Source organism: Oenanthe melanoleuca, chromosome 13 (assembly GCF_029582105.1).
Source record: "Oenanthe melanoleuca isolate GR-GAL-2019-014 chromosome 13, OMel1.0, whole genome shotgun sequence".
Taxonomy (NCBI): Eukaryota; Metazoa; Chordata; class Aves; order Passeriformes; family Muscicapidae; genus Oenanthe; species Oenanthe melanoleuca.
In genome coordinates, this window is record NC_079347.1 from 4,844,178 (window position 1) to 4,871,541 (window position 27,364).

The following is a 27,364-nucleotide window of genomic DNA, read 5'->3' on the forward strand; positions in this document are numbered from 1 at the left end:
AGGAAACTGACTCCATAGTCAAGTTGCAAAGACTTTTAAGTCATAAACTCTGGCAATGTGTGAAGCAAGAGTTCAGGTCAGGGTCATTTCAAATGCTTGTAACTACTTTTGTTCATATTGTTTAGGAAATGCAAATATCTGCATCTCTGCTCCTCACAAGAAATTTTTCTGGAGAATTAAAAGAAGTTTACTTTTCCTGTTGTGGAAGTCATGGAAGCATTTTACTCCTGTGAAGGACTGAGTTATCAGAGGTGGGTGGCTGCCTCCTTGTTTCCAGAATTAAATGTCATGGACTCTGTGGGGCAGAAAATAGAAAAAATGGGCAAAATGAAAAAACTTCTTTAAAGCATAGAAGACATTCTTCACAAATAGCAAGATAAGAATGGGTGGGTCTATTTTTTATTACGTTTATTAGTAATAATTTCTCCAGTTGTATCTGAAGCAGTCCAGGCCAGCCACCTGTCACTGTGAAAGGTGGTTGTGCAGTAGGGAAAATACAGATCTGCAGGTAGAAGATGGACGGATGAAGGGGGTAAAGGCAGAGCAGCAGGAGCGGGGTGTGGGACCGAGCCCAGCACGGACACAGGACCCCGAGCGCCGCCGCCTCCCCGCCTTAAATACCCCCCGCGCGCCGCTCCGCGTCACGTGACACACAGAGCCCCCAGCCATTGGCTGGCGCAGCCCCCTTCCCCCCGCCCCCCGCGCGCGCCCGCCCCCTCGGGCCACGTGAGGCTCGAGTCACGCGATTTCCGGGAACCCGTCAGGAAGGGACATAAACAAACAAACCCGGGGCCGCATGGAGGGGCCGGGCCGGGCCGCGCGGGGCTGCGGCCCCCGCTGAGCGCCGTGAGTGAGGGGCTCGGGGGGATCGCGGAGCTCCGCGGGACCGCGAGCGGGCCGGGGGTCGGGGGGCGCGGGGCGCGGGTGGTCCGGCGGGAGGAGGCGGTGCCGCCGGGCAGGGGGCTGCAGGGAGGGAGGCAGAGCGGCACGGAGGTGTGTGCCCGGCTGCTGAGGGCAGCGGGACGGGGATGCTGCCAGCGGCCCCTCCGCTCCTCTCCGCTCCGCTCGCCCGCCGGGGGGGTGTGGCTGCCGGGGCCGCGGGAGAGCAGCGCTGCGCGGGGGGCGCCCGGTCCGGAGCGGGGCTGTGCGGGCCGGGGCTGGGGTAGGGGCGAGGAGAAGGGGCTGCAGGGACGGAGCGCGGGCTGAGCGGAGAGCTGTCGGTGTTGTCCGCTGCAGCCTCCGCCCGGCAGGAGCGGCCCGTGCCTTTACAAGGAAAGCGAGGCTCGCAGAGGAGAGGAAAGCGCCGTCCTGCCGGGGGAGCCCGGCCGCTCTGGGTGTGCGGGCGGAGGGGCTGCCCGGGAACGGAGAGAAGGGTTCGGCAGGTCCTGCACTCCTCTGCCTTTCGGGCTCGGAGTCACCTCCTCCGATTGCGACCTGTTTGAGTGCTGGGGACGGCCGGGGGTGACCCGTGGGCGTGCGGGATCTCTGTGTCCGGGCGTGTTGGTGCCCGACGGGCGGCTCCTCTCCGAAGGCTGTGGAGCAGAGCTGGCGGAGAGGAATCCCCGCTCCGCGAGTGCGGGGCAGGGCGGGACGGGACCGTCCCCGCTCCGGCGCGGCGTTTATATAATGACAGAGCGGGGGGACGGCTGTTCGCTGCGAGCCGCGGTCCCGGGAAGGGGCTTCTCTCGGGCAGCGCGGCTGAGCTCCGGCTACCCGCAGCCCTGGCGGGGGTCGCCGGGCGGGGGCCGCCCCCCTCTGCACACGGGTCCCCGGGCGCTGTGTCCGGCTCGGCGGGGCCGGGAGCGGCCGGGCGGGTGCGCGGAGCGGCGGGCGCGGCGCGGGGGTCGCGGGGCCGCGGCCGGGGCGGCGGGAGGGGGTTTGTTTACATGTCGCCTCACCCTAGCTTGAAAGGGCCGCTGGGCGGGTGAGCGGCGGCCGCGGCGGCCAATGGGAGCGCGCGCGGAGGAGCAGCCGGCCAATGGGCGGGCGCGGAGGGCGGGGCGGCGGCGGCCGGGGTAGGCTGCGCTGGGCGGCGGGGCGGCCATGTTGGCCGGAGGTGTGTTAGTGGGTCAGGGCCGGGCCGGGGGACGCAGGAGGGACGCAGTGGGGACACACGGGGGACGCGGGCCCCGCGCGGGCCGTGGCTGCGGGACCCACGCGCGGTGCCCGTCCCTCCGCAGCGCTGTGCCTCAGGGGGCTGTCCCACCCGAGCGGCGGGGCCGGCCCGGGGCGGTGCCCGCGCGGGGGGTCCCGTTCCCCGCGCTGAGCGGAGCACGGGCCGCGTTCCCGTGTCCTGCTCCCGGCCCGTCCCTCAGCTTTGGGTTATAAAACATCCCTGAGTTCCCGGAGCCGCCCGCGGGTCCCCACACGGGGTCCAACCCCTCTCCGTGTCTGCTCTGAGCTCACGCAGGGAGCCGGGAGCACCTTGATGAAAGCCCCTCGTGTCACCGAGGACTCAAACCCCATCTTTATTATATTATCATTTCCCTTTTATCCCCGGGTCCCCACCCTGCGCGTTATTCCCCACCCGCGGCATCGCTGCCGTGCCCTCCCCCTGTCCCGCAGCCCACGGCATTTCTGAGGCACGGATGGATGGGATCCGGTGTCCGGGACCGTTCCGCTCTCACTATAAAATCTCACTATAAAACACACTTTATTCAGCAACAGGCTGAGCGCTCAGCGCTGCCAGCTCCCATGTGCGGTTCTCCCTTAAAGCGATCGTGATCCTTCTGCTGCTGCCACTCGAGGGGTAACTTGTTGAAATCAAGCTCCACAGAACAGAATCAGTCTCATATTGCCTTTTAAACACTTGTAAGTGTTTTAAAGATTGTGTTTAAAGTGCCTCTAATGTTGCCTCTGAGCATCCTTGTGGGGAAGGTTAATTATAATTATTATTGAATGTGTTTTCATGGTAAAAATTACAGAGGGGCAGATGTAGGTGTTTTAGAAATGTGGTCGATTTCTGTTGTTGGCTCTTTAAATGAGAAGTCAGAATTTCTATGGAAAATAAATAATAGAATCCCAGAATGGTTTATTGGAAAGGACATTAAAGATTATTGAATTTTAACCCCCTGCCATGGGCATGGACACCCTCCACTATCCCAGGCTGCTCCAAGCCCCATCCAACCTGGCTTTTGACACTTCCAGGGATCCAGGGGAAGCCACAGCTTCTCTGGGTGTGATAGTTCTGCAAGAAACCTTTCCTGCTAAAATAATCTCAGTGAGATTCCTTTTGAAATGCATAAATAACAGCAGCTCAGAGACCTCAAACATGCCCACAGTCAGTAATTCACCAGAGCCACGGAGGAATTATTCTGTGTTTGATGGGAATATTCCCTGGTAAAAACAATCTGCAGCAGAGGCTTAAGGCCCCTGAGCATTCTCAGGTGGATTTTAAATAATGAGAGAAGCAAACAGCCTTGTGAAGGACAGAGATTGAAGTCAGCATTAGCAGGAATTAATTTGGAATTAATTTGGAACAGACAGAAACTTCTGTCCCACTAACAGACTGATAGTGTGGGATAAATAAGGGAACCCACAGGTTTAGATTTCATGGCCTGCATGTCCATGCTCTGAGATTTGGGAAGTTTAATTGAATGTTTTAACATCAAACCTTAATAAGCAGATTTGGCACTGCATAAGAAGTGCTCAAGAGTCAACATTGGCATGAGAGTTAAACCAAAAGTTTTGTGAAAATTGTAAATTTAAGGTTTAGACCTTGCTATAATAATTTCCTTGATTATTTTTTTTAATACTTCTGGTTTTAAACTCTTAAGCCACTTTTTTTTTTTTTTTTTTTTTTACTTTTTGGGCAATTTTGACTGATGCATTTTTCAGACTTGCTGCTAGCTTTGAAGTATTCAGTACAGATGCTCCATTTCTAACAAGAGTATAACAATTGTAATTTCACAGTATGAAGACTAGACCAGACTGTACTCTTCATCATAAGACTTGGGTTGTTTTTTGTTTTTTCCTGGAAACTACAGAATTAATTTTTTTCTTAGTCTGCAAGACTCTGCCAGAAAAAAATATAGGAGCAGCCATCCTGTCAGGATGTAGAATATTGCTGGAGATTGGAAACTGAATTGTTATTTAGTTTTGCTTTTGTTTTGTGCCATTGCTTTCACCCCACGCTGCTTCAGGGGAAATCTACAGCTTAAAAAAAATGTAAATGTTAGTTTTACTACCAATTCTCGTGTGCAAACAACTCTCCTAACTCTGCAGTGTTATTTTAATAAAGGTTTATGCTATGAATATTTTAAATGTAAGCATTTTTTAAAATTAATTAAAGTCTGTTAATATAGTTCTAATAAGTTTAACATACTGCACATCCCACTCTTAGCACTAAAATAAGAATAAAATCTCAGTTTTTGTTCCAGAACATACAGAAGAGTGCTTCTGGTAGGAATATATTAATCTGGGCATAGTTGTTACAAAATATGTTGATGCAGAATGTTTGTTAGATTAATAAGTAATAACTTTTTTTTTTTTTTTGCTTCTGCCTGTTGCCTGATGGTCAATATCAGTGCAGGCTGGGATATAAACACAGGCTGGGGAAGCACAGGTGGAGCAGCCCTGGGAGAAGGATCTGGGGGTGCTGGTGGCCAAGAGCTGCACCTGCCTTGGCCCCCAGGAGCCCCCCATGCCCTGGGCTGATCCCCAGTGGGCAGCAGGAAAGGGGCTGGGATTGTGTCCCTGTGTCCCTGTGCTCAGGTGAGAGCCCTGCAGAGCTGCCCCAGCACAGCACAGTGAGGAGCTGGAGCTGTGGAGAGAGCCCAGGGGAGGCTCCAGGATGGGCAGAGGGATGGAGCAGCTCTGCTGGGACAGCTGGGATTGTTCACCTGCACAGGAGAAGCTTTGGGGTGACACAATTGTGGCCTTGCAGGGCCTGAAGGAGCTGCAGGAAAAATGGAGAGAGGATTTTACCAGAGCCTGGAGTGACAGGGAATGGCTTCACACTGATAGAGGGCAGGGTTGGATGGGATGTTGGGAAGGAACTGTTCCCTGTGAGGGTGCTGAGGCCCTGGCACACGTGCCCAGAGAAGCTGTGGCTGCCCCTGGATCCCTGGAAATGTCCAAGGCCAGGTTGAACATTGGAGTTTGGAGCCTTCTGGGACAGAAGGTGTACTTGCCCCTGGCAGGGGAGTGGAACCAGATGAACTTTAAGCTTCTTTCCAGCCCAAACCATTTAGTGACTGTGTGATTCCAGCAGTTTCTGGGATCTGTTTGCTGACACAGCTGGAGCACCCCCAGAGCTGGGAATTGGTGTTGGCATGGGGGGTCCATCCCTGAGTTCTGGGTTTTGTGGTGGCTCCTGGGCTCTGCTGCCTGAGGTGGTGTGTGTGTGACTGCAGACCAGAGCTTCTCTTCAGAGGTATCACTTCCAGGTCTTGAGGTCTGTCTGCTGTGGGCAAATAGGATTGGAAAAATTACACTGGAGGGGGAAGGGATGGTCAGTAGAGGAACAGGAACAGAGACAGTGAAGTAAGAGTTTCCCTCTCCTGGAGGGAAGAGGCTTAGAAGAAGTGAAACAATCTGTGTATCTTTAGATCTTTTAAGTGGCAATGCTCCATCAGACTCAGGGTCTGGGGGTTTTAAGCAGATGTTGTTTTCTCTCCAGGACAGAAAAAGCAAAGAGCATAATGCCTGGCATTTTAATAGAAATCCTTCACCAACAAGATAGAGGGACTTGGCTGCTTTTGTGAGTCCAAGAATGAGACTGTGGTGGGAGGAAATGCAGGAAGACATTTAAAAGAGTGTCTTTGCTCACTGCCATGAAATAATAATAGTACTAATAAACTTAGCATCTTCGTGGTGGGGGAGAAAAGTAAAAGAGTTTTTTTTAAGTCTGGATAATTATTGAAGAATAATGTAGAAAGAAAAAAAAAAAAAGACCATTTTTCAGAAACCAAAGTAAGAAACGTACGCGTTCATTGATGTTGGAAAAGTTCTCCAAAGCCGTTGAGCCCAAGCTGTGAGTGATTCCCACCTTCTCAACCAGTGCCATGTCCAGACATTCCCTGGACACCTCCAGGGATGGACTCCACCCCAGGCAGTCTGCACGTTCTCAGCTTGAAAACTGCCCTGAGCAGAGGGTGTTCTGTAACAGAAAACAAGTTGGCACAAACTGTGGAAGGAAAAGATGTTTTTAAGAGAGTGCAGGAGAACAACTTGCATCTCCAGCTCCAGTATTTCATACAAAATCCAGATACAGCAAACAGTGCATGGTACATCATGGTTCTTCCCAAGCACATGGCGTAGTTTTTGTGCTTTCTCTGAAATTCAGAGTTGGCCATGAATGTTTTAGCCTGAGCTTTTAGGTTTAGTACAGGCAGGCTCTTGTGAGCTATTTTTTAATACCTGCATCAAAATAGTGACTTTGACAAGCTGTGCTGTGTGATGCAGTCACCATCATGAAAGTAATTGTTCCTGTAATGCACTTACAGCAGGCATTTAGCTGCTGGGATAATAAGCACTGTGCAGCCAACAGAACAGCACAGCCACACTCCCTGTGCCTTTCCAGTGGTACAAAACACGCAGCTGAACTGGGCCAGAAATAGCAACTTTCTTACAGCCATGGTACAAGTGATTCACACAGGTGACCGAGAGACTTTCAGAGGTGCCAAGCTAAAAGCTGAATTTTTGGGTTTTCTCTTCCAGGGGCTTCTTTGGAGGTGCTGTGTTGTGGCAGGAGGTGTTTTAGTGGCCCAAGAGGCAGCACGTGCACAGGAGCTGCACTGTGTGTCCTAAATGCTGCATGTTTGGAGTTTAGCTCCTGTTGTGGGCTGGGGTAGACCAGTAATCCCAGGTAATGCACCTGCTGCTCCCGTGTGAAATTCAGTCTTCCTGGGCATCTTGGAACCACTGTTCCTCTTCAGAAAGAAAATATTAAATACAGGGGATCCTTTTTATTTAGGGTTTGTCATTAGATTAATTAGGTATTAACTCCACAGAATGGGCTTTGGTTCCTTGTGGATGACTGATGGGATTTTAAGCAATGTACATGTGCGTGCCTCCATCAGTAACCCAAATTCTTAAATGTTAGATGGACACTACTGTTCCTGAGATCACAGAATCATGGAATGGTTCAGGCTAGACCTTAAAAGATTATTTCATTTTAACCCTTTGCCATGGGCAGGGACACCTTCCATTATCCCAGGCTGCTCCAAGCCCCATCCAACCCGGTCTGCAGCACTTTCAGGGATCCAGGGGCAGCCACAGCTTCTCTGGGCACCTGTGCCAGGGCATCACCACCCTCAGAGGGAGGAATTCCTTCCTAATGTCCCACCTAACCCTACTCTGTGTCAGTGTGAAGCCATTCCCTTGTCCTGTCACTCCATCCCTTGTAGAGAGTCCCTCCCCGTGTGTGTTGCAGGCTCCCCTCAGGTGTGCTGCCCTTCCTCAGGTCCCAGGGAGGGAAGGAGCCTCCTCCCAGAGCAGAGGGCCCTGATGTGACTCCAGACCTGCAGACACAGAGCCAGCTCCGGGCCTGGCTCCTTAATCACCTTAATCTGATTTCCCTGCAGGCTGTTGCCAGAGGAGCCAGCACCCTGCTCCGGGCTCTGTATTCCACCTGTCTCTGCATTTGGGAAAGGCTGATGGGAGGCATTGATGGAAATTGTCCTGAAGCAGAAATTCCTGCTATATTTATCTTCAGTAATTCTTAGTGCTGCTGTACTTGAGCTCTGCCACAGCTCTTTGAGTTCATTCAGAGCTGCATTCATTATAGATAACACAACAGCTGGACTATTCTTTTCTAACTCAGTCTTGGGCTGAAAGTGCCAGTAATGATAAATTCTGTAAAAATGGGACTTTAACTGCAGTCTACAAATTACTTTCCTTCACAGCAAGTTCTGATTTTACACCTGTGCTTCCATATGTGTCATTGACTTGTGCCATACATCTTTATTTACTGGTTCATGGAGAAACACTGGTAGTTGAGTACAAACAGCAGGAGGCTTTTAATGATGACCTTGATCTTTCTGGGAAATTTGGAAAGCAGTTGGAAGTAGGGCTGCTTTGTTGGGAGCATGAAGGATATCTGGATTGTGCAGCTCCCTGAGGCAATGTCTTTCTTTTCATGGCCTCACTGTGTTTTCCCCCTCTACAGAGCTACAAAGAAAAATCTTACATTGTGGAATAGTCAACTAGATCCTACTGGGATTCAAGTTACATTTAAATATGAAGATTATAAAATGTCAGGAATTAAATAGAAAGAGAATTAGGGGAATAATTGGGTTAGCTGATACACTGCTTTGACCTGAGAGGACATGCACTGGCATTCTTAAACAGTGAAAGAAGTTTGCCATCTTCAAGACTGGAGTGATAGAGGTATTTTGAGCTTTTAGTGCTTGTTTTGAGGATTTGGAAGTGATCCAAAAGCTGGCACCTGGAAGTGTTGGTTGGTTGTTACTGAAATCAGTGTCACTAGAGATGAAGTTTCAGCCCCCTTTGCTGTGTGTGGAACAGCTTGGGGCCCATGCTCTAACAAAAACCACAGCAAAGAATAACCAGTGAAGAAGCAGCAAATGTTTCCTTTCTTTCCCCTTTGTATCCTGGAGAACTCTGGCAGTCTCCTTGTGAATGCAGTCTGGTGATGATGTCAAAGTGTTCATCTGATGTGCTGGTGAAAAAGGCATCAATCTGCATGGAGAGAAAGGGTTTGGGTGTTTAGGACCATGACCCGTTGTGTCTGAGAGCATCCTGTGTTTGTTTTAAAGGACAGGCCCTCTCTCCCAGGCCAGGTGAGCTGAGCAGTGACTCAGTCACTGCTGGGAAGGGCCAGTCCTGCTGTGCTGTGCCCTTTGCTGGCTGAAGGGAGATGGGGCTTGCTGAGGCACAAACTTCACTTTAAATGTCGCTTTTCAATAAATAAAGGGTTCCCTGGAGGTTTTGGAGCAGAAAGGAGCTTTTCTCACAAGGAGCTGGCTCGTTCATCACAGGGCCCTGTGAGGAATGGCCACTCTGGCAGGGGTAGCAAGGGTTCAGCTGAGAACTCCTGTGTAACTGGACCTGTAACTGTTGTTCTTTATATTCCAGCTGCTCTTTGCAAAGCAGCCTGCTTTGATAAGTAAAGACTTCTTTGCATGGTGTCTGTTTTTACCACAGTCTGATGGTCCATATGCTAAAGAGGACAAACTAGCTGAGATACCATCTGAAAGTGGGAATAATCACGGGGATGCTGTCATGTGCTGCTGGGGGAGGGTTCTGAGCTGTGGGGGAACACTTAGAGTTTACTATTTGTTTTTCAAAAGAGGAGAATAAACACAGCCTGAGCAGATTGCACCAAAGCCTGACTTAGAGCAATGCTGAGTGAGGATTTTCCTTACACTGTTCAAAATGCTGCTCAGAAGAGTCATGAGACAAACATCTGAAGTAGAGCAGACCTATAGAAACTCCTAAACTGGTGAAACTACCAGTAGATTAATTGGTCCAATGTCAACATATGCCTTACTTGAATTAATAGAGAAGATATTTTATTAGCCAGCTGTGCATTTGGCAGGTTTTAATTTGTTCTCTTGGGGAAATCTTTCTCTCCTGCTCTGCTGCTGGATGGTTTCTGTGATCCTCTACCACTAGATGTTGCTGTGTGAGTGATTGATGGAATCTTATCTGATGCTGGATGGATTCATCCCTGAAGAAGAGGAGGAGATACCACTGAAACAGCATTTCTGCCTGCTCTGAAATTTGTATTCTGGGACTTTTGCCTGAGACATTTTTAGAGTTTATTGGCTCTGTTACATTAGTCATAAAGGTTGTGTCTCTCTTGAATACTCAGCAGTGTGCTGATTATTGTTCCCAGTTTGGCAGAGTTTTCTCTTCAGGTGTGTCTGTAGAGCTTGCTGGTCTCAGCAGAGAGGAAAAAAGGCAACAAAATGTAACTTGGCCAAAAATGGTTTTGCAGCAGCTCTGTTCTGTAACATCTGTGGCTTTTCATTCAATGAAAGATAGCAGGGGAAGAAAATCTCTATACATTCAAGCATGAGGAAAAATCAATTTTCAGGGGAAATTCTTGCCTTTGGCTGTTATTTAAGCATTCACCTTGTTGGTGAAGGATTACTCACCTCCTTGGGGGTTTGCTGTGTTTATTCTGCACAGAAGTCAACAAATAGAAAAGCTCCATCAGGGTGAACTGAAGTTATCCTAAGGAAAAATTTCATTGCATGGATAGTGTAAACTCCCTGAGACTGAAGTAAAGCTGGAAAGGAATCTACAAGTGAATAAAACAAGAAGTTTGGAATTGGATTTGGGGAATCTGGGCTTGGAAATGCCTCAGGTAAGTCTGATAGGATTTCATTTGCTTCTGTAAATAATTTTGCCTCTGTTTAAGAACAAATTTGACCAGCACTGGGAAGGGAGATGTGTAAGAAATTAAAGGATGTCTATTTTGTAGGGTCCCTGTAGTGGCTGTGGTGCTGCTCTTGCTCTGTGTTTGTTCAAGCTTCAGCCACGTTGTCTCTTGGTGAGGGAGGGTGCCTGGAGAGCAGAACAGCCTTTTATTGCTGCAGTGATTCACACTCAGCACACTGAATGACTTTCAGCAGCACAGTGTTTCTCCCTTCCCAGCCCTCAGGGTGAGAGTGTCTAGAAGAGAAATTGAGGTCTGGAATTAAATGTAGCAGAAGGCCTTGCTGCCCATTCCCTGCATGCCCAGTCATCCTGCATAATGCTTTTTTTGCCAAATTTCACTTCGTTCTTGAGAGAGAGGTAACAATCTTGATTTAGTTGTCATAAATTTTGCTTTCCTTACAATTTCATATGGAAGTTTTATGAGTTCTGATGGCTCTAAACACAGTCAACACTGCTGTAGTACAAAATTATTTGTATTAAGGGACTCCCAGATCTTGCCAGGACTGGCCCTCATCTTCTAAAATGCCAGCATATCCCAAAACTTGGCAAACACAAGACTTTCAAACCAACAGGGAAGAATGAAGGAGCAGTGAATGCTCTTGCAGCTCTGTGGTGGATAAAAATGTGTCCTTTGATTGCTCCTGCATGATGTCAGCTGCTCTTGAAGCACTCTCTGGCTCTGGGGAACATTGTGCTTATCTGTGGAGACTAGGAGGAAATGGTGATCCTCTTTCTGTTTGTGGAAGATGAAAATGTGCCTTTTTATATCAATTTGAAATGTCTGTTGTGTTTAGCCCAGTGTGAGTGGAATGGACCCTCCTTTTGGGGATGCCTTTCGGAGCCACCTGTTTTCAGAGCAGACTCTGATGAGCACGGATGTCCTGGCCAGCAGCTCGGATCCAGACTTCATGTATGAACTGGTAGGTCACCTGTGTGTGCCCAGAATTTCATCTCCTTGACTGACACCAGTTCCTGTAGGAATAAAGGGGGGTTGGTTCAAGAATGCAGGAAAATTATTCATTATTCTGGCTGCTGATTAGGGAAGAGCTTGTCCAGCAAATGTGATGCTTCCTCAGCAGGCACTTCTTCCAACTGGCCATTGGAGAGGCTCAAACCCACCTCCCACTAGCCCAGAGTGCTCCAAGCCCTGTCCAGCCTCACCCCTGACACTTCAGGGATGAGGCAGCCAGGGCATCACCACCCTCACAGGGAAGAATTTCCCTCTGCTATGTTCTATTTACCCAAGCTGTCAATGCAGGAGAAGGAAAATAAAAGTTGACTCACAAACTACTTACATGAGCAGTCCCTTTTTCATTTTCTCCCTGCATCAAAGGAGAAAGGTCACTCGTGGTCATTAATTGGTTGTGTTAGAATGAGGTTTTCCAGGAGCTGGTAAACTCAAGCATGTTCTGTTAAGCACACAGGAGAGATTGACCTAGATTACAGAGATGCCTGTGATGTCTTTCATATTTTAAATACATGGATAGTGGTACTGGTTTAGTTCCTGATGAGCAGATAGATTTGCAATAGCAGGAAAATACAGTGTTACAGGAAGAGCAGTGTCTTCAGAAAGATCTGTTGCTGAAGCACAGGAGCTGAACTTCATTCTGACCTTCAGAAGAACCTTTTAGTTGAAAGTCAAGGTCTCTTCCTATGTCACCACTCTCTCATACTTCACTGGAGTTGAGCTCTCCTTACCAGATTAAGTAGAGGAAAGAGGTGATGGATACTTTTTTTATATTAACTTTTATCTTAATGTGCACAGGACAGAGAAATGGACTATCAGCAAAGCTCCAGGGACAACTTGCTGTTCATGGAGGACTGCAAAGACCTTGAGAACCTGGAGTCTTTTACGGACATCCTGGACAAAGAAGCTGCTTTCACCTCCAAGTGGGAGCAGTGGGATACCTACTGTGAAGACCTAACTAAGTACACTAAATTAACCAGCTGTGACATCTGGGGGACAAAAGAGGTGGATTACCTGGGCCTCGATGACTTTTCAAGCCCGTACCAGGATGAAGAGGTGATAAGCAAAACACCCACGCTGGCTCAGCTGAACAGTGAGGACTCCCAGCCTGTCTCAGATTCACTCTACTACCCTGATTTGCTCTTTAGTGTAAAACAAAACCCTTTAAATCCTTTGTTACCTGGCAAAAAGATGGCGAGCAGGGCGGCGGCGCCGGTCTGCTCCTCCAAGAACGTGCAGGCCGAGGCGGCGCTGTCGGACTGTGCCCAGAAGGCCAGCAAGGCTGGCAGCCAGCCTGCCTCCAGCACCCAGGTCATGGCCAAGAGCAACGTGTGCAGCACTGAGAAGGTGAACATTCACGTGGAATGTAAGGACTATGTGAAAAAGGCAAAGGTAAAGATCAACCCCGTGCCGCAGAGCCGGCCGGCGCTGAGCCAGGCGCTCGCCGACGCGGCCAAGGAGAACACCTGCTACTGTGGGGCTGTGGCAAAGAGGCAGGAGAGAAAAGGACTCGAGTCCCCCCATGGGCACAGTACAGCTCCTGGGCTGCCTTTTAAAGAGACTCAGGAGCTGCTGCTCAGCCCTCCCCAGGAGAGCCCGGGGCTGGCCGTGGGGGAGAGCAGCCTTTCCGCCAGCGCCTCCGTCTCCGACTCCTCGCAGAAGAAAGAAGAGCACAATTATTCTCTTTTTGTAACAGACACTTTGGGTGAGCAGTCAGCCAAGGCAGAGCCTGAGGAGGAGGAGGAGGATGAGGATGATATTGAAGATGAGGACCACGATGAAGGATTTGGCAGTGAGCACGAGCTGTCTGAAAACGACGACGAGGAGGAGGATTACGAGGACGACAAGGACGACGACATCAGCGACACCTTCTCAGAACCAGGTACCAGCGAGGTTGGGTTCATGGTTTTTCATGGATTTGTCCTCTGAGTGGGAAGGAAAGCTTTTGAACTCCTGGTAGTTACAGATGAGCAGCACTGATCTTAAGTTGTGAACTCTACTCCCACATTTTCTAAGTGCTTTGCAAAATACAATTTATTCAAAGTATGCAAAGTCTCTGTTACCCTATTTCATGAAAAACTGTGGTCGTGCAGCAATAATAATAATAGAGAATACAGGAAGCCCAGCTGTAGCCTGAGGTTAAAGCAGCTGCCTGCAAGTGTGGCCTTCTTTTTTTATTTTTTTAGCTCTCTGGTAGGATGTGCAGAGTTTTCTAGCACTTCTTGTAGCTGTGAATTTATCCAGAGTTGGATCTGTCAGGATGAAATCACATCCTGAGTGAAATCATTTCATAATTACTAAAATCCTACCTAAAGGTGGAGTTTTTCCACAGAATCCAAAGAATGATTGAAATTAATAGAATAATTTCTTGGTGGTTTTCAGCAGTAACTCTTAGTGGGGCTTCAGAAGATACTGAATTCCTCTCTCCTGCCTCTAGAAATGGAGTTCTAACAGCAGGAATAAGAACTAACCTTCACCTAGAAGGTAACAAAACAGTAACCTTGTAGAAAAATAAAATCTGCACAGGAAGCAGATTGTAACCAAGTATTAATTTCATTTCAGAAAGTATTACAATATTCACATCTTAAAGATGTCCTGTAGTAGAGTATAAGAATTAAAGTATTCAGACATTTGGCAATATGTAGCTTCAAGGGGGGTAAAGCAGCTGTAATTTTTCCTTCTTGAGAACAGCAGCTTCCCTAAAGCTTGTCAGTGTTTGTCATAATGAACTCTCAGATGAAATTATTTTCTAATTCGGTTTCCTGTGTTGGCATTAAACTCATTAAACACTCTGCCCTTTATGCTACTTTCACATGCACACAACACATTTTTATGAACATTTTGAAGCCTCTTCCTCCCTTCTGGAGTGAACTCCCTCTGCTCTTTGTTCCAGCTCTGCAGCCCATGGGGGATGTGTTGCACTGGGATCCATGAAAAAGAGAGGTTGTGTTAAATGCTGGGGATGGAATTAATTAACTTCATTAACTATTTTACTGACCAGCAATCCACATTCTGCTGCATTAGCTGAGGATCTGAGCTTATCCAAGCTTGCCAAACCCTTCCATGAATGAAGCCTAAAACCAATTCACCTCAAATGTGGTGATATTAAAAATTTTATCATATATTTAATCTATTTTAGAAACTAACATCTCCAGGTATTCTGTCACTCTTGTACTTAGTGTTGCTTTTTTACCTTTAAAGGTAAATACTATGGGTAAAGTATCTAAAAATAGGCAAAGCACAGGAAAGTTTAATCTTCCACAGCTCAGAAAGCAAAATCAGTTGGTATTTTGAGTGAGGATGTAATTTACTGAAAGGACAAAATTCTGCTAGTTATTGCTGGCCCTCTGATGAGTTTTTCTATGTAATTTGCTTTTGGTTATTCTTCACATAAGCTTTTAGAGTGAATGGAATGCTTTCTCCAAGTGTTATCTGAGGAAATATTTAGATATAGTGAAGGAGAAATAGCTAAAAATGTGACTGGCTCTCAGGCAAGTTTGGACAACAGTGTTTTTATTATCACCATGACACAGATTTAGCAATTTTGGTCCCCTGCAAAAGTAGTTTATTATGGGAATTACCAGCCCAGGCCTTTTCTAGCATTTAAACGTGGTGGTTTTGTTATTACTGAGTATATTTTTCCTGTCTCATTTAGCAGAAAGACTTTTAAATGACTGTTCCTGCCATCAAGTAGTCAGGAGATTCCAGAAATGGGAAATGCAGCAATTCATTCAGTTGTCAGTAGCACTGGAGAAGAAAGGAATGAAAAAGTGCTCCTGGAGACACAGAGATTGTTCTAATCTCTGCATTAGATCAGTCTGAGCACCTGGACTATCAGCTGGAGGAGAAAAATCCCTCTGGGAATGATTTGTGGTGAGGAGGTGAAGAGGAGGAGTTCTCTGGGTTTCTTTCATGGGCTATTTTTGGGTTTCACCTGGTGAGATGCAGAAGTCACGTGCACACTGTTCTCTGTTCTGCTTGGTTTAACCCTGGTGAATTTAAACCTGAAACCACAGGGAGGGATGTGAAGAATGACTTCTAGGAGAGGTTTGTGAAGGGCTCCAGAGTTAAATACAAGAACCCTTTCAGATTCCTTAGAGGCCTGCCCTGCTGTGTGATCTTTGCCAAGAGCAGGAATAAATACAGTGCAGAGCAGCTGAACAAGTTTGTGTGTTGGGTTAGGACACTGCACTGGCTCTTTTATGTAACTTTATAAAGGCAGCAGCTCAGTGCTGGGCTTGCAAGGCAGGATGTATTAAGTAATTGAAGTTGCTAACTTAATTACAGTTTGAATAAGCAAACAGGAAGTTCTGATTTTAACCTTGTTGTACATTTGTACACTTCAGCTCTTACAGAGATTTGTTTTCATTGCTTGGATTAATTCTTTGTTATCATGAAGATGGGCTCAATTTATATATTTCTGTATAATGAGTTACATAGCTTTATTTTTAGGTGGAAGGTCAGTGGGCTTTTTGAGTGTATTTTGATACTTACACCAAACAGCATTTGAGTAAAATGGAGCTGCAGATACAAATATTTATGGTATTTGAAACTGTATTTAATGTAAATGGTCAATAATTTTGGCTATACAACACAAATGTTTTATAAAGCATGTTTCATTGTTTGGTTTGCCTTTAAAATCCTGCCTTTCCAATAAACCAGAGAATCCAAGCAAATGAGTTGATGAAATGATGAGAAACAGAACTTCAGGATGGATTTCATCCTTCTGCATACCTGACTTCTATTTGTGCTTTGGGTTATGGTGTGAGAGACCAAAGCAAGAAAGTTTGTTTATCCTCTTTCAGCTGGTTTTTCAAGTGCAAACAGGCTAATTGAATGGACTGTTTTAAAAAGAAGAAAGTGTTCTTTGTGCTGGTGGAAGATGAAGCAGAGCTGAAGCATATGGGGTCAAGGCTTGCTAAGCCTGCACTCCATGCATGGTGGCTTTTCCTTCAGCTCCATCAGATTATGTGATGTTTACAAATGCTCCTTTTTTAAGTAAATGTAAACTATTGTTTAGCATTTTAGCACAAAAGGCCATGCAGTGGTTTGAGATTGTTATTTTAGCTTTAGTATAGCTTATCTTTGTTTTCTGAAGTATATCTGGGGTTTGAAAACCTGTGGTTTGTGTTTGCATAGTTATGGTAAAATATTTCTGTGATGTGGACAGTGGCATTACAATTTCCAGGTCCTTCATGAGCAGTTCATGGTATCAAGTGCATTATAATTCACCTCTAAAACATTGTACTGCTTTACTGAGGTTCATTTCTTCTCATCCCACTAAAGAGGAAGAAGAGGTTGAGCAGTGGGTCCAGATCCCTTCAGCTTAGATGATCCTTTGGTCACTGTCCTGATCACAGAGCCCCTTCTCCAGCCTAGGAGGAATCAGGATTTATTCCCTGCAGGTCTTTGGACTCAAGGAGCAGCAGGAGTTGGACTCCATCCTGTGGGACTCAGAGTGTTCTATAATTGAATAATCTTTTCTTTATTGTCTTTTGCTACTCTGTCTTTATTATCTACTTCTCTTTCCATGCTTTTGTCAAATGTGGAGGTGAGATAGGATTGTGTTCCTGCCAATTCATGGAGAAAACTGTCAGGATGGGAGAACATGGTCCAACATCTGTACTTGGCAGTGCTGGGATTGTGGGGCACTACAGCTTAGGGGGTCAGAGAACACAAAGGGATTTTACATGCATAAATTATGTGGGTTTTTTCAACTAATGAGGCCCCATCAGTGGCTCAGGGTCTATCCTGGATTTAAGGCAAGTACCCAGGAGCAGTTGGTGCTGGAAAGCAAGTCTGTTAGATAATGCAGAACAGATCTCTCTGTGGTTTTGCTCTTAACTTGAATCCTCAGTCTGCTGCTAAAGGGCTACAGACGATTCTGTCACCAGCATATAAACAACCCCCTGCATCCTTTTTAGGGTATGAGAACGATTCTGTGGAGGATTTAAAAGAGATGACTGCAATATCCTCTCGGAAAAGAGGCAAGAGGAGATATTTCTGGGAGTACAGCGAGCAGCTGACGCCGTCCCAGCAGGAGAGGATGCTGCGGCCGTCCGAGTGGAGCCGGGACACCCTGCCCAGCAACATGTACCAGAAAAACGGGCTCCACCATGGTAAGAAATCCTCATCCAGCTCACAAATGACTGGCCTCTCCTTGTGACACCTCCAGCAGCCAAATTCCCCTCCTTGCAAGCGCTGAGAAGTTGTGTTTTGGCCATGAAAGTTCAAGTGCTGTGTTTCTCAGTTAGCGGGGCTCTGCAGTGCCCAGGGAGGCACAGTGAACACACAGTAGGGATTTTCAGTGTGGTTTCTTGCAGAGGAGTGTGGATGAATTGAGAATTGTGACTTCCAAGGGCTCTCAGTGGAAACCCCAGAAGTTCAAAGCTTTCTCAGTGTGATACTGTAAATATGGGATGGGAGGTTTGCTGCTGGTGGCTGTTGCTGTCAGTGCTGCCTGTGTTAGCAGGAGGCTGGGAGGGCTCTGGGTGCCAAGTTCAGGGTCTGTGGCATGAACTGAGGACAAGCACTAAGGCACAACTGTCTCTCTGCTCCTCCCTCCTCCTTTTCCCCCTGTGAATGCAGCACAGTGAAGCAGTTACTCCTCTGAGAATAAACTATTTCCTTAAGATGCCCTCTTAGAAACTTAAACCAGTTGCTCTAATAACTGTGATTTATTCCCAATGAGCAATTACTGTACCACAAACATGATTAACATCACCCAAAACAAACCACTCTAAGGGGTATTTTTGTTTTCTTGTCACAGGACCTCTTTTAGGCTCCTCTATTTGATTTTGGCTTTAAAGGAGCAAATTAAACCAACTTCCCTGGTTGTAAGGTTAATATTCCCTTAGAGTTGAAAATTACTGCTTTTAACATGGCAATTGGCCTTCTCTTAAATCAAAAGATTTTGTTGTTGTTGCTGCTGTTACCTGTAGATTTATTCAGGGAAGAAAGCATTTTTTCTTTAAATCTCCTTAGTTTTTAAAAGCTTCTTTATCCTGTAGTGAAATATCAGTACCTAAATTCCCTATCACTGCTCTTTCTCATGATGGAGCTTTGAGCAACCTGATCTAGTGGAAGGTGTCCTTGCCCATGGCAAGGAGGAGAAAAAGATGAGTTTAAGGTCCCTTCTAACCCAAACCATTGTGTGATTCCATTATTTTATATTTGTTATTAAATAACCAAATATGTTTTGAGGACTCACTCCCAACAGACACTTGGACACTTGACCTTTAAGTCAAGTGCAAAACCAGGCCTTAAAGAACTTCAAATGCACATAATAAAAGGAATTAACTGGCCTTTATGTGGATCACTTCATCTCAGCACCACTGAACATTATTTTAGCACCAGGCCTCAGCACTCTTTCTCAGTACAGAACTTTAGCAATAAGATTATTTAGGAATTTAATCCACTGGAGTGTGCAGGAGGATATTTTGGCTGAATAGGAGTTAACAAGTTTACAGCTGGAGCAAAACAACAGCGTTTGAACTTGTGACATACATTTCTCAGCAGAGTTGTGTGTATGCTCTCTGTCACATCCAGTGGCCTGGCCAGCAGTATTTGCTCTTATCTGATCTGGATAGAATATGAATTGTACAAAGCTCTTTGTCTGGAAATTCTCTTTCTATTGTGGGAGGCCATGGGGATCACCTGATTCCAGCCCATTCTCCTGCAATGAACAAAGGAACTTCAACTGCACCCAAAAAATGCCTATTTTAGGGTATTTTCTCACAGATTTGTGTATGTATTATGTCACTTCCCTACCCATTTTTCTGCACAATTAAAACAGGAAAATATGCAGCAAAGAAGTCACGGAGGACTGATGTAGAAGACCTGACTCCCAACCCCAGAAAACTCCTCCAGATTGGTAACGAGCTGAGGAAGCTGAATAAGGTCATCAGTGACCTGACACCTGTCAGTGAACTTCCCTTAACTGCCAGACCCAGGTCAAGGAAAGAAAAGAACAAGTTGGCCTCCAGGTATGCATTGGGTAAAGCTGCAGGGATGAGAAAATTTGGATTGTTACAAGTGAATGATAAAGAGCTAAATAATTTTTGCCTGAAGAAATCCTGCTTCATGTGGCAGCTCCTGCAATGGCATTTACCAATTTATCCAGTGACAATTACCAGATTATCAAATGGGAATTACCAGTTTATCAAATGGGAATTACCAGTTTATCAAAAAGCTGAGCAGCTGGCACCTTGGGAGCTGTGGTTTGGCTGTCCCCTAGATGAGGATGTGTTTCCACTGGAATTGGCTTCCTCAGCTGTGGGACAGTGATAAATTCCCCAAGTGTCAAATGAGAGCAGATGCAGGTAGCAGAGTGTTTGCAGTGAAGGTGAGTGAGGATGGATGAATTTGTGCAGCACAGCTCTGGGAGGGATGGTGGATGAGTTTGTGGCTCTTACTGCTCTGGAATTTCTGGTAGTGTTCTAATTCTTCCCCTCTTCTTGCCATAGGGCTTGTAGACTAAAAAAGAAAGCCCAGTATGAAGCCAATAAAGTAAAACTCTGGGGTCTCAACACGGAATATGGTAAATACAACTCTTCACATGTTAATTTTTCTTTTGTTTGGGCAAGTCTGTGTTTTGCACCAGTGATGTAACCTGGCTCATAAAGAGTTGGTACAAAACCAGCCCATTGAATAAAGTGAATGGAAATTGGGTTAGCTGCAATGTTGAGCTATTTTGCAAGATGTAAATTATGTAAATGTTTGCGTGTGCTGTAAATGTTATTGAAAATATTGGTAATGTTTGATGTAAATGATTACATTTAATTTTACATTAAGTGTGATGTGACACCTTTGACACAGATAGCTGTGTGTGGATAACTGTGAATCCCTTCCAGGAGAATGTGATGTAAAGCTAGTCTTTTTCTTTTTTCTTTGCAGATAATTTACTCTTTGTCATCAACTCCATTAAACAAGAAATAGTTAATCGGGTGCAAGTACCTAAAGATGACAGAGGAATCAACATGGAGCAAAAGTTGAACATACTTATTAAAGACACTCTTGGTAAGCAGTGAACTTTGTGTATTTAACTGGGTACAAAGACAGAGAATCATAAATGCCCTGAGTTGGAAGGAACCCCAAAGCTCATCCCATTCCACTGTCCCAGGCTGATCCAAGCCCCAATGTCCAGCCTGGCCTTGGGCACTTCCAGGGATCCAGAGGCAGCCACAGCCAGGGCCTCAGCACCCTCACAAGGAACAATTCCTTCCCAAAATCCCACCTAACCCTGCCCTCTGGCACATTCCCCCTTGTCCTGTCACTCCAGGCCTTGTAAAAATTCTCTCTCCACCTTGTTGTGTTATTCAGACACTAGAAGGGCACAGTGGGCTCACCCCAAAGCTTCTCCTCTCCAGGCTGAACAACCCCAATTCTCCCAGCAGAGCTGCTCCATCCATCCCTCTGACCTCACCACACTCAACCACAAACCATTTCTGGAATACAGAGTGAGCCCAGCTGCGTGCCCATAGGAATGAGGCACGAGCAGTGACTGAGAGCAGTTCTCTCCCCTCCTTTCAGGGCTCCCTGTGGCTGGGCAGACGTCGGAGTTTGTGAACCAGGTGCTGGAGAAGACGGCGGAGGGCGACGCCACGGGCGGCCTGGTGGGGCTGAGGATCCCCACGGCCAAGGTCTAGCTCAGGACTCAGCTGCTCCTGGCCCAGGTGCTGCCCCTGCTGTCCAGTTCCTCGGTATAAATGGCAATTCTGCTCTGCATGTCAGCTTAGCATTCTGTACACACTCACCTCTAGGTTCCGTTGGTTTCAAGTAACAGTGTAGGAAAAAAAATCACGGCGTGGTAGAAAATGCTGCAGAGCATTTTTGGACCATAAACCAGATCGTTTCAAAGCTGCTTTTAAGCTCAAGGGCAGAAATGAGAGTTCTCTTTCAAATGATCTAGGACCAGAATATATTTGTTTTAGAAGCAAAAACATGGGTTTGCTAGTGAAAATTTTTAGCATTTGCCAGACATTGTGACAGGTTTATGGTCCAAGTGAAGTAAGAGGAAGCATTTTTTTGGTGAAGCTGTCAATGTAGGGAGTTTTTTGTTCTTTTTTATTTTTAAATGATTGGATTTTCTTTTGTTGTTCTTAAAAAAATCCAGTAAGCTTTCTTTGCAACCATTAACTTGTACATAGCACACGCAGCATTAGAGCTAGTGTGCCATATAAAACTTTAATTTTCTGAGCTTAATAGAGTATTTAAATGTCTGTGCAAGCAAGAGAAAAAAAAAGTATATTCTTTGTGCCTTGTATTTTGTGGGGAGAGCTATCAGTATAAGCTGGTAAAGTTTTGTATGAAGAAAACCCTGAGGGGCAAAACCGAGCTGTATAGATGGTGAGATTTTAGGTTTTAATGTATTTGTTCCAGCTCTTAAAAAATTTTTGAATGTATATAGGAATATGTTGAAAAATGTAGATATATGCCACAGAGTCTATGTATTGTATAAAAGATGGCTCTAGAAAACTCAATTTCGGTACTTTGGCCGGAAGAAAACAAATACTTGCACATTAATGCGATTGTTTATTTTTGTACCAAAGACAAATGCAACTGATATGGCGAACTGCCAGTCTAAGTAAAGTTTTGCACAGCTTATATGATACTGTACTGAATGTAAAAACAAAAGAAAAAAAGAAAAAAAATTAAAGGTCAGGGTTAGGGATCTTACTGAACTGTGAATTTTTTTGTTTGGGTCCAATTATCTACAGAAGGAGCATTCATACATAACAATATTATTTTGCTGTTCTTGTAGTTCGCTTCCATGGTAGATAAGTTGGTGGCCGTCTTGGAGTCTTTAAATCTTTTTTCTCTGCACTTACTGTAGGAGATTTTAATATATTTGGATTTTAGTAAGCTATTGGTAAAATAGTTTTCGACTTTGAGAATTTAAAAAAAAAAAAAAGTATTTAGCTTGTTGTAGTATACTTCCACCAAACAACCAAAATAAAATTATTTTTATTGTAACGTGTATATATGTAAAGAGGAAAAAAAAAAGAGCTACAAATATCTAATTCCTTAGTTGCCACTTTTCCAGTTGATGTATTATTATTATGCATGTGATGTTTCCAAGGATCAACACAGGCTTCAAACAAAACAAAACAAAAAAAAATTTATAGACTTTTATATTTTTGTACAGGTATTTCGAAACTAGCTTCTTCAGACTTATATGTGACTTATTCTTGTTAATTCAGTAGTTTCTATGATTGAAGAATATTAACACAAAGTTCTTATTTGCTCTTCTGCTAATAAGAGTTGGCTTTGTAGTCAGTGTTAACGTACAGATTAAAAGCTTTAGCCTTTGATGAGAAAGTCCTTTATCTCAAGGCAAGATCATTCTCTGGTTTCATGGACCCCCCCTCCTTTTCCTCCCTGTTCTTTCTCTCCCTATTTAAAGTTGACAAAACACTGTTTACTGAAAATAGAAATACCAAATATTTTCAAATGTAGCTGCTGAAAAAAAAATGCAAAAGTCCATGAAGGCTTTCTCCCCACTCCCTTTGGGGAATTTCTCCACTTTGTTTCTAGTTTGTCTAAGTTTGTTTGTACTGTGATTCCTTTTTGTTTATAAGTAGATTATTTTTATATCCAAGCTTGTACTATAAGAGAAAAAAACCTGAATTAGTAACAGTGCAGGAAGAGTGGCCCGTGAAGGTGGTGGCCCTGCCACACTCACAGCTTCCTTTGTACCTAAATATTTTGGAAGACTCAAAAGGGAGGAGGAGGCCAAAATACCACTACTGAGCTGTACAGAAAGTCTTTCCTACAAGAGACTGAACAAATACCGAGGGCAATTTAGGCAAAACTTTGTACATCCACTTAAAGCTTGCAAAATCAGAGTGGAATGTGGGTGTTTTGTTTGTGGTGGTGTTGTTTGGGTGAGGTGAGAATTGGCTGCTGCTTTCTACAGTGGGTCTGGTGTATTCCTCTTGTTCTTGTGGAGCTGCCCTGGACCCCAAAAGCCTCGACAGAGAATGTGTCCTGTGAGCTGCAGGCTGTGCCTGGGCAGGGCTGGCACACAGAGCTTGTCCCTGTGCTCCATCCCAGCCCTGCAGGCGAGCCAGCATCTCTGAACATTGAGAGAGAGCAGTGAAATCAGGTGAAAACTTCTGTGACAAATTCAACTGACAAGGTATTTAAAAGCTTCCCCCCCACCTCCTTGTTTTTTTTTGTACTGCCTGGGAATCCTGGGCAACACACAACTTTATAGCTTTTTATTTTTGTCTGAAAACCAGACTATGATTTTGGTCTCGCATTTCAAAGTAGACTTTAAATCTTTAGTGAGTTCCATACCCTCGCATTTCAGTGTTTCCTATGTATTATTTTAAGTTAAAGCTTTGAAATAGTTGAGCTTTTTAATGTTGACACTTTATTTTGTAACTATTTATATGTATGTATATCTTAGAAAAGCACTTTGTTTAAAAAAAAAAAAAAAAAAAGAGGAAAAAGAAAAAAAAAAGAAACTGCGTTTTATATGATTCCTGCCACTTGCTGCTAACTCTGGGCTGGTCAGAATGCTGCAGCGATACTTGAGATAAATAAAACCTGGCAGTAAAATGTAGAGTAAAGATAAGACCTTTTGCTGGTTTAACTTTATCATAAAGGTGACATAGGCAAGCTGTGCAGCTTTACATTTTAACCAGGGGACTCTGTGGCATTTAAACCGTCTAGAAATGGTTGTACTTTAATGCCAGTAACAATCTGCTTCCTCTAGTGTCATTAAAATATATACATTTAGTGTATACTTATCACAAACAAAAATCTTATAAGGGTATAGAAACCAACAAATGTACATGTTCTGTTCTTTGGCAATTGTGGCATGCGTTTTGGGGTGATCTTTAGAGAAGACCATTTTCTAAAGATTTTCAGTGTTCATACATAGTATGTGGATCTTAACCAAGTCCTGCGTTATATTTTTTTTTGTTTGTTTTTGAGTGTAGGCATTGTGAATATTCACTTTTAATCCTATATCCAAAAACAATGATCTATTTTTTGATTTAATACAACCAGAAGCTCTTCCTTTTTCTGATACACTGGATTCTCTAGGATTTGTTTCCATATTAAAAGCATGCTGTCATAACTGCTCTTGTCGAGATCTCGTCAGTCTGAACGTAGGTGCCACACTTGGAATCGATGGGCTGCTTGTTCTGCTGTACCATGTATGACCCTCGTCCTTCCCCCTCCCTTCATGACAGATGATGATGTGGCTTTATATTGTGCCTTACTTGTACATCTAGAACTAAATGTTTTTCATTCCCTCTGAACTCGTCCAAGCTTCTGAGATGGAATCAGAGCTGCTGGAAGCGTGCTGGAGCGAGTGCGGATAGGGCTGATTTCAGTTTCTCTCAGTAGTCCTTTTGTATTTCTATGGAAGACCAGTTTTTGAATGGCCTTGCAAAACGTGGGGGTGCTCCTGAAGGGTGTTTTTAAACCCCAAACCCCTTTTGCTAACGCTTCCTTTTATGGTTTATTGAACACATTTACTGATACTTGGTGAGTACTTTTTGTTTTTTGGGATGAGAGAGACTTGCTACTAAAGCTATGTTTACGTGTGGATGGGCTGGATTTTCTTATCATACCAGTTGAAATCATTGTGATTTAATAAAGTTGCATTGCTGTAAAGTTGATGTGAGAGTCAGGCTCAGCTGTGTTCAGTTCCTAATTTATAGATTGATTTTTTTTTCCATACTAAGAGGGCCAGGGAAAAGTTGGGTTTTTAAAAAAAGCAAACAAACAAAAAAACAACCTTAAATGAATGAAGGGTCTTTTAACTAACCTAAAAGCAAACAGACACTTTGGAAATGTAGAAGTGTCAGTTTAAAATTTATTTTTAAAAGCCACCCTCCCCCAATATTTATCTAATATTTGCCTTCATTAATGAAACAGCTTATTCACAGCTATAACGACTGGATGTGCTTTTCCATAAATCATTTAAACATAGCTTTTTTTCTTTTTTTTGAAAGCTCTAAAAGGTTTTATCAGGAGAATTTCCAAGGGTTGTATCCAATCTGCCTCCAGCAGAAATAGCAAATGCAGTTCTGTTCCTCAAACGTGCTTGCTCGTCTTCCTGAAATTCTGCTGAGGCACAGCCCACTTCTGGAGGAATGTCAGGATCTGTATTTGGCCTTGAGACCCGAGTTTCAAGAGTGCATCTAATCATGATCTGAATTTCTTTTGGAGGCTTCAGTTGGAATCACCTAGTGGAGTGTGCTGCTAGATGTGGTCTTGGCTTGTTGACACAGCCTTGCACACAGCTGAGGTTTATTTTGTTTACCCCAGGGATCGTGTGAAGTACATTTCAAACAGTTGCTGCCTCAGTGACTGATCCTTCTTGTAACTGTATTAAGGGCATTAGTCTGTTGAGAAAACACCACTCTTGAATATCTCCCAATGTAAATTGGGATTCTTCAATGTCATTAATCAAAGATGGCACTTTCAGGCTGTATCTTCTTTGCAGCAAACAAAAATCTGTCTTTCTACAACTTGCATTTCACAATGCCATGTTTTCCCTCCAGTGCTTCTAGGTGTCTTTGCACTCTGAATACAATCCTCAGCCTCTTAGACATCCATGAACTTCCACAGGAGCAAATACTGACTCTGCATTTATTGTCTTTTTAATGAGCTGTGGAACTAAAAGTGGAACCAGAGCTCTTTTAAGCCACACTTGCAATTTTTTGTTTCCCCCATAAAAAAAAATAAAACTCCAAACTTTCTAGATCATTGCTCAGAGGTTTTCTGGAGTTTGAAATTTTTTGTTGTTGGGTATCTTTTAAAGTAAATTTGGGTGATTTAACTAGCTCCTGTAAGGAAAACTTCTGGATTGGATTTGGTATTGGGAAAAGCACATCCCATCCTATCAAAATCTTCTGATTAGGAAACAGAACTTAATAAGAAAACTTGATTTTAATCTCTCTTATAATGATGGATATTCATACATTGTGATTGGAATCATCTTATCTTCCCAGAATATTATATATCCAATGAAAACTTACTGCTCAGTATTTGTGGTTGGGTGAATTCTTAAGGCTGATGGCACATACAGATGCAAAAAACAAAAAAACAAAAAAAAACACATTTTAAACAAAACATGGCATCCTGTTCTGCCTATGCTTGGGGTCATGATTGTAATGCTGTCCTTGATATTCTATAATCAACTTCCAACTGGAGCTCAGAAAAACTTACTGAAAGTCTTGTCTCTGTTAGAAAATAAATTTACCTTGTTCAAAGCATGATCTGTTAAGAGTTGCAATGTTAAATGTTGGTTAATAGTTGTGCAGTTTTATTTTTTTGAAAAGAGGCACAATTAAACTATTGACTTTGTTTACTCTGTCACCCTTGATCCCTAGCACTTCTATTCAGATACAAATTCATCAATGTATGCAACATCCTTTGTAATTTAAAATAAAAATTGTGGAGGAGATATTGTCTGGAATTGCTGTGTATGGTATGATGGTGAATGGCATCTGCTGCTTTGAACTACATCCCCGGTCTCCTGGTATTTCCAGGAACTGTCCTTTGGAAGGGATGACAGCTCGGTAAGAAAATATTTGGTTTTTCCTTCCTCGTGCTCAGAGCTGCCTCACAGCCCTGCTGGGTCGGTGTGGGACCATCTGCAGAACCTGGATTAGTGCCTGGAGAACCTGGCTCCCTGCAGCTCCTCTGGAAATGTCTCCAGCTCCTTTGTCCAAAGGGTCCGAGGGCAGCAGGGGAAGGACACAGCACCGGGGGGAATTTGTGGGAAAAGCAAAGGCTCATTGTCCTGCTGCTCATTCTGGGGGCACAGAAGTGACCTCGTGTCCCCCCACCCTGCTCATGGCCGGTGTCAGCCCGGCCTGTCCAGAAACCCAAGGAGGTTTGGGATGTGAACCTGGAATTTCTCCAGGGGAATCTTCTGGCTCTGCACAACTCCCTGACAGGAGGGAACAGCCTCAGGCTGGGCAGGGGAGCTCAGGGTGGACAGCAGCAGGAATTTCCCCATGGAAAGGTGTCAGGGATTGGAACTGCCCAGGGAGATTTGGATCCCCATCCCTGGAGTGTCCA

At 44.8% G+C, this 27,364-nt stretch overlaps 2 protein-coding genes across 3 annotated transcripts; one reads left to right on the forward strand and one right to left on the reverse strand.

The window, feature by feature from the left end:
* The first annotated feature begins 582 nt into the window (after positions 1-582).
* Positions 583-26,744, forward strand: CREBRF (CREB3 regulatory factor). Of its 2 annotated transcripts, none has more exons than XM_056502656.1 (9): positions 583-846; positions 10,099-10,276; positions 11,145-11,270; positions 12,116-13,199; positions 17,242-17,436; positions 19,113-19,302; positions 19,783-19,856; positions 20,213-20,335; positions 20,849-26,744. In XM_056502656.1, exons 2-9 carry the CDS (start codon positions 10,268-10,270, stop codon positions 20,962-20,964), a joined length of 1,917 nt encoding a protein of 638 aa, XP_056358631.1. In that variant the 5' UTR covers positions 583-846; positions 10,099-10,267; the 3' UTR covers positions 20,965-26,744. The 2 variants fall into 2 exon arrangements, with proteins under 2 accessions (XP_056358631.1, XP_056358632.1); XM_056502657.1 differs by having other exon boundaries at positions 10,102-10,276.
* On the reverse strand, positions 739-2,045 carry LOC130258932 (basic proline-rich protein-like). The gene is made up of 2 exons (XM_056502682.1): positions 1,899-2,045; positions 739-1,545 (listed from the first exon to the last, which is right to left on the reverse strand). The coding sequence occupies exons 1-2, from the start codon at positions 2,043-2,045 to the stop codon at positions 739-741; spliced, it is 954 nt and encodes a 317-aa protein (XP_056358657.1).
* Positions 26,745-27,364: the final 620 nt, after the last annotated feature.

Coding starts and splice junctions, on each gene's coding strand:
- LOC130258932 (XM_056502682.1), bottom strand. CDS start 2,045: ATGGCCGCCCCGCCGCCCAGCGCAGCCTACCCCGGCCGCCGCCGCCCC. Junction 1,546..1,898: donor AGCGGCCCTTTCAAGCTAGG/GTGAGGCGACAT, acceptor CCTCTCCGCCAG/CTCTGCTCCACAGCCTTCGG.
- CREBRF (XM_056502656.1), top strand. Junction 11,271..12,115: donor CAGACTTCATGTATGAACTG/GTAGGTCACCTG, acceptor TAATGTGCACAG/GACAGAGAAATGGACTATCA. Junction 20,336..20,848: donor ACTTATTAAAGACACTCTTG/GTAAGCAGTGAA, acceptor CCCTCCTTTCAG/GGCTCCCTGTGGCTGGGCAG.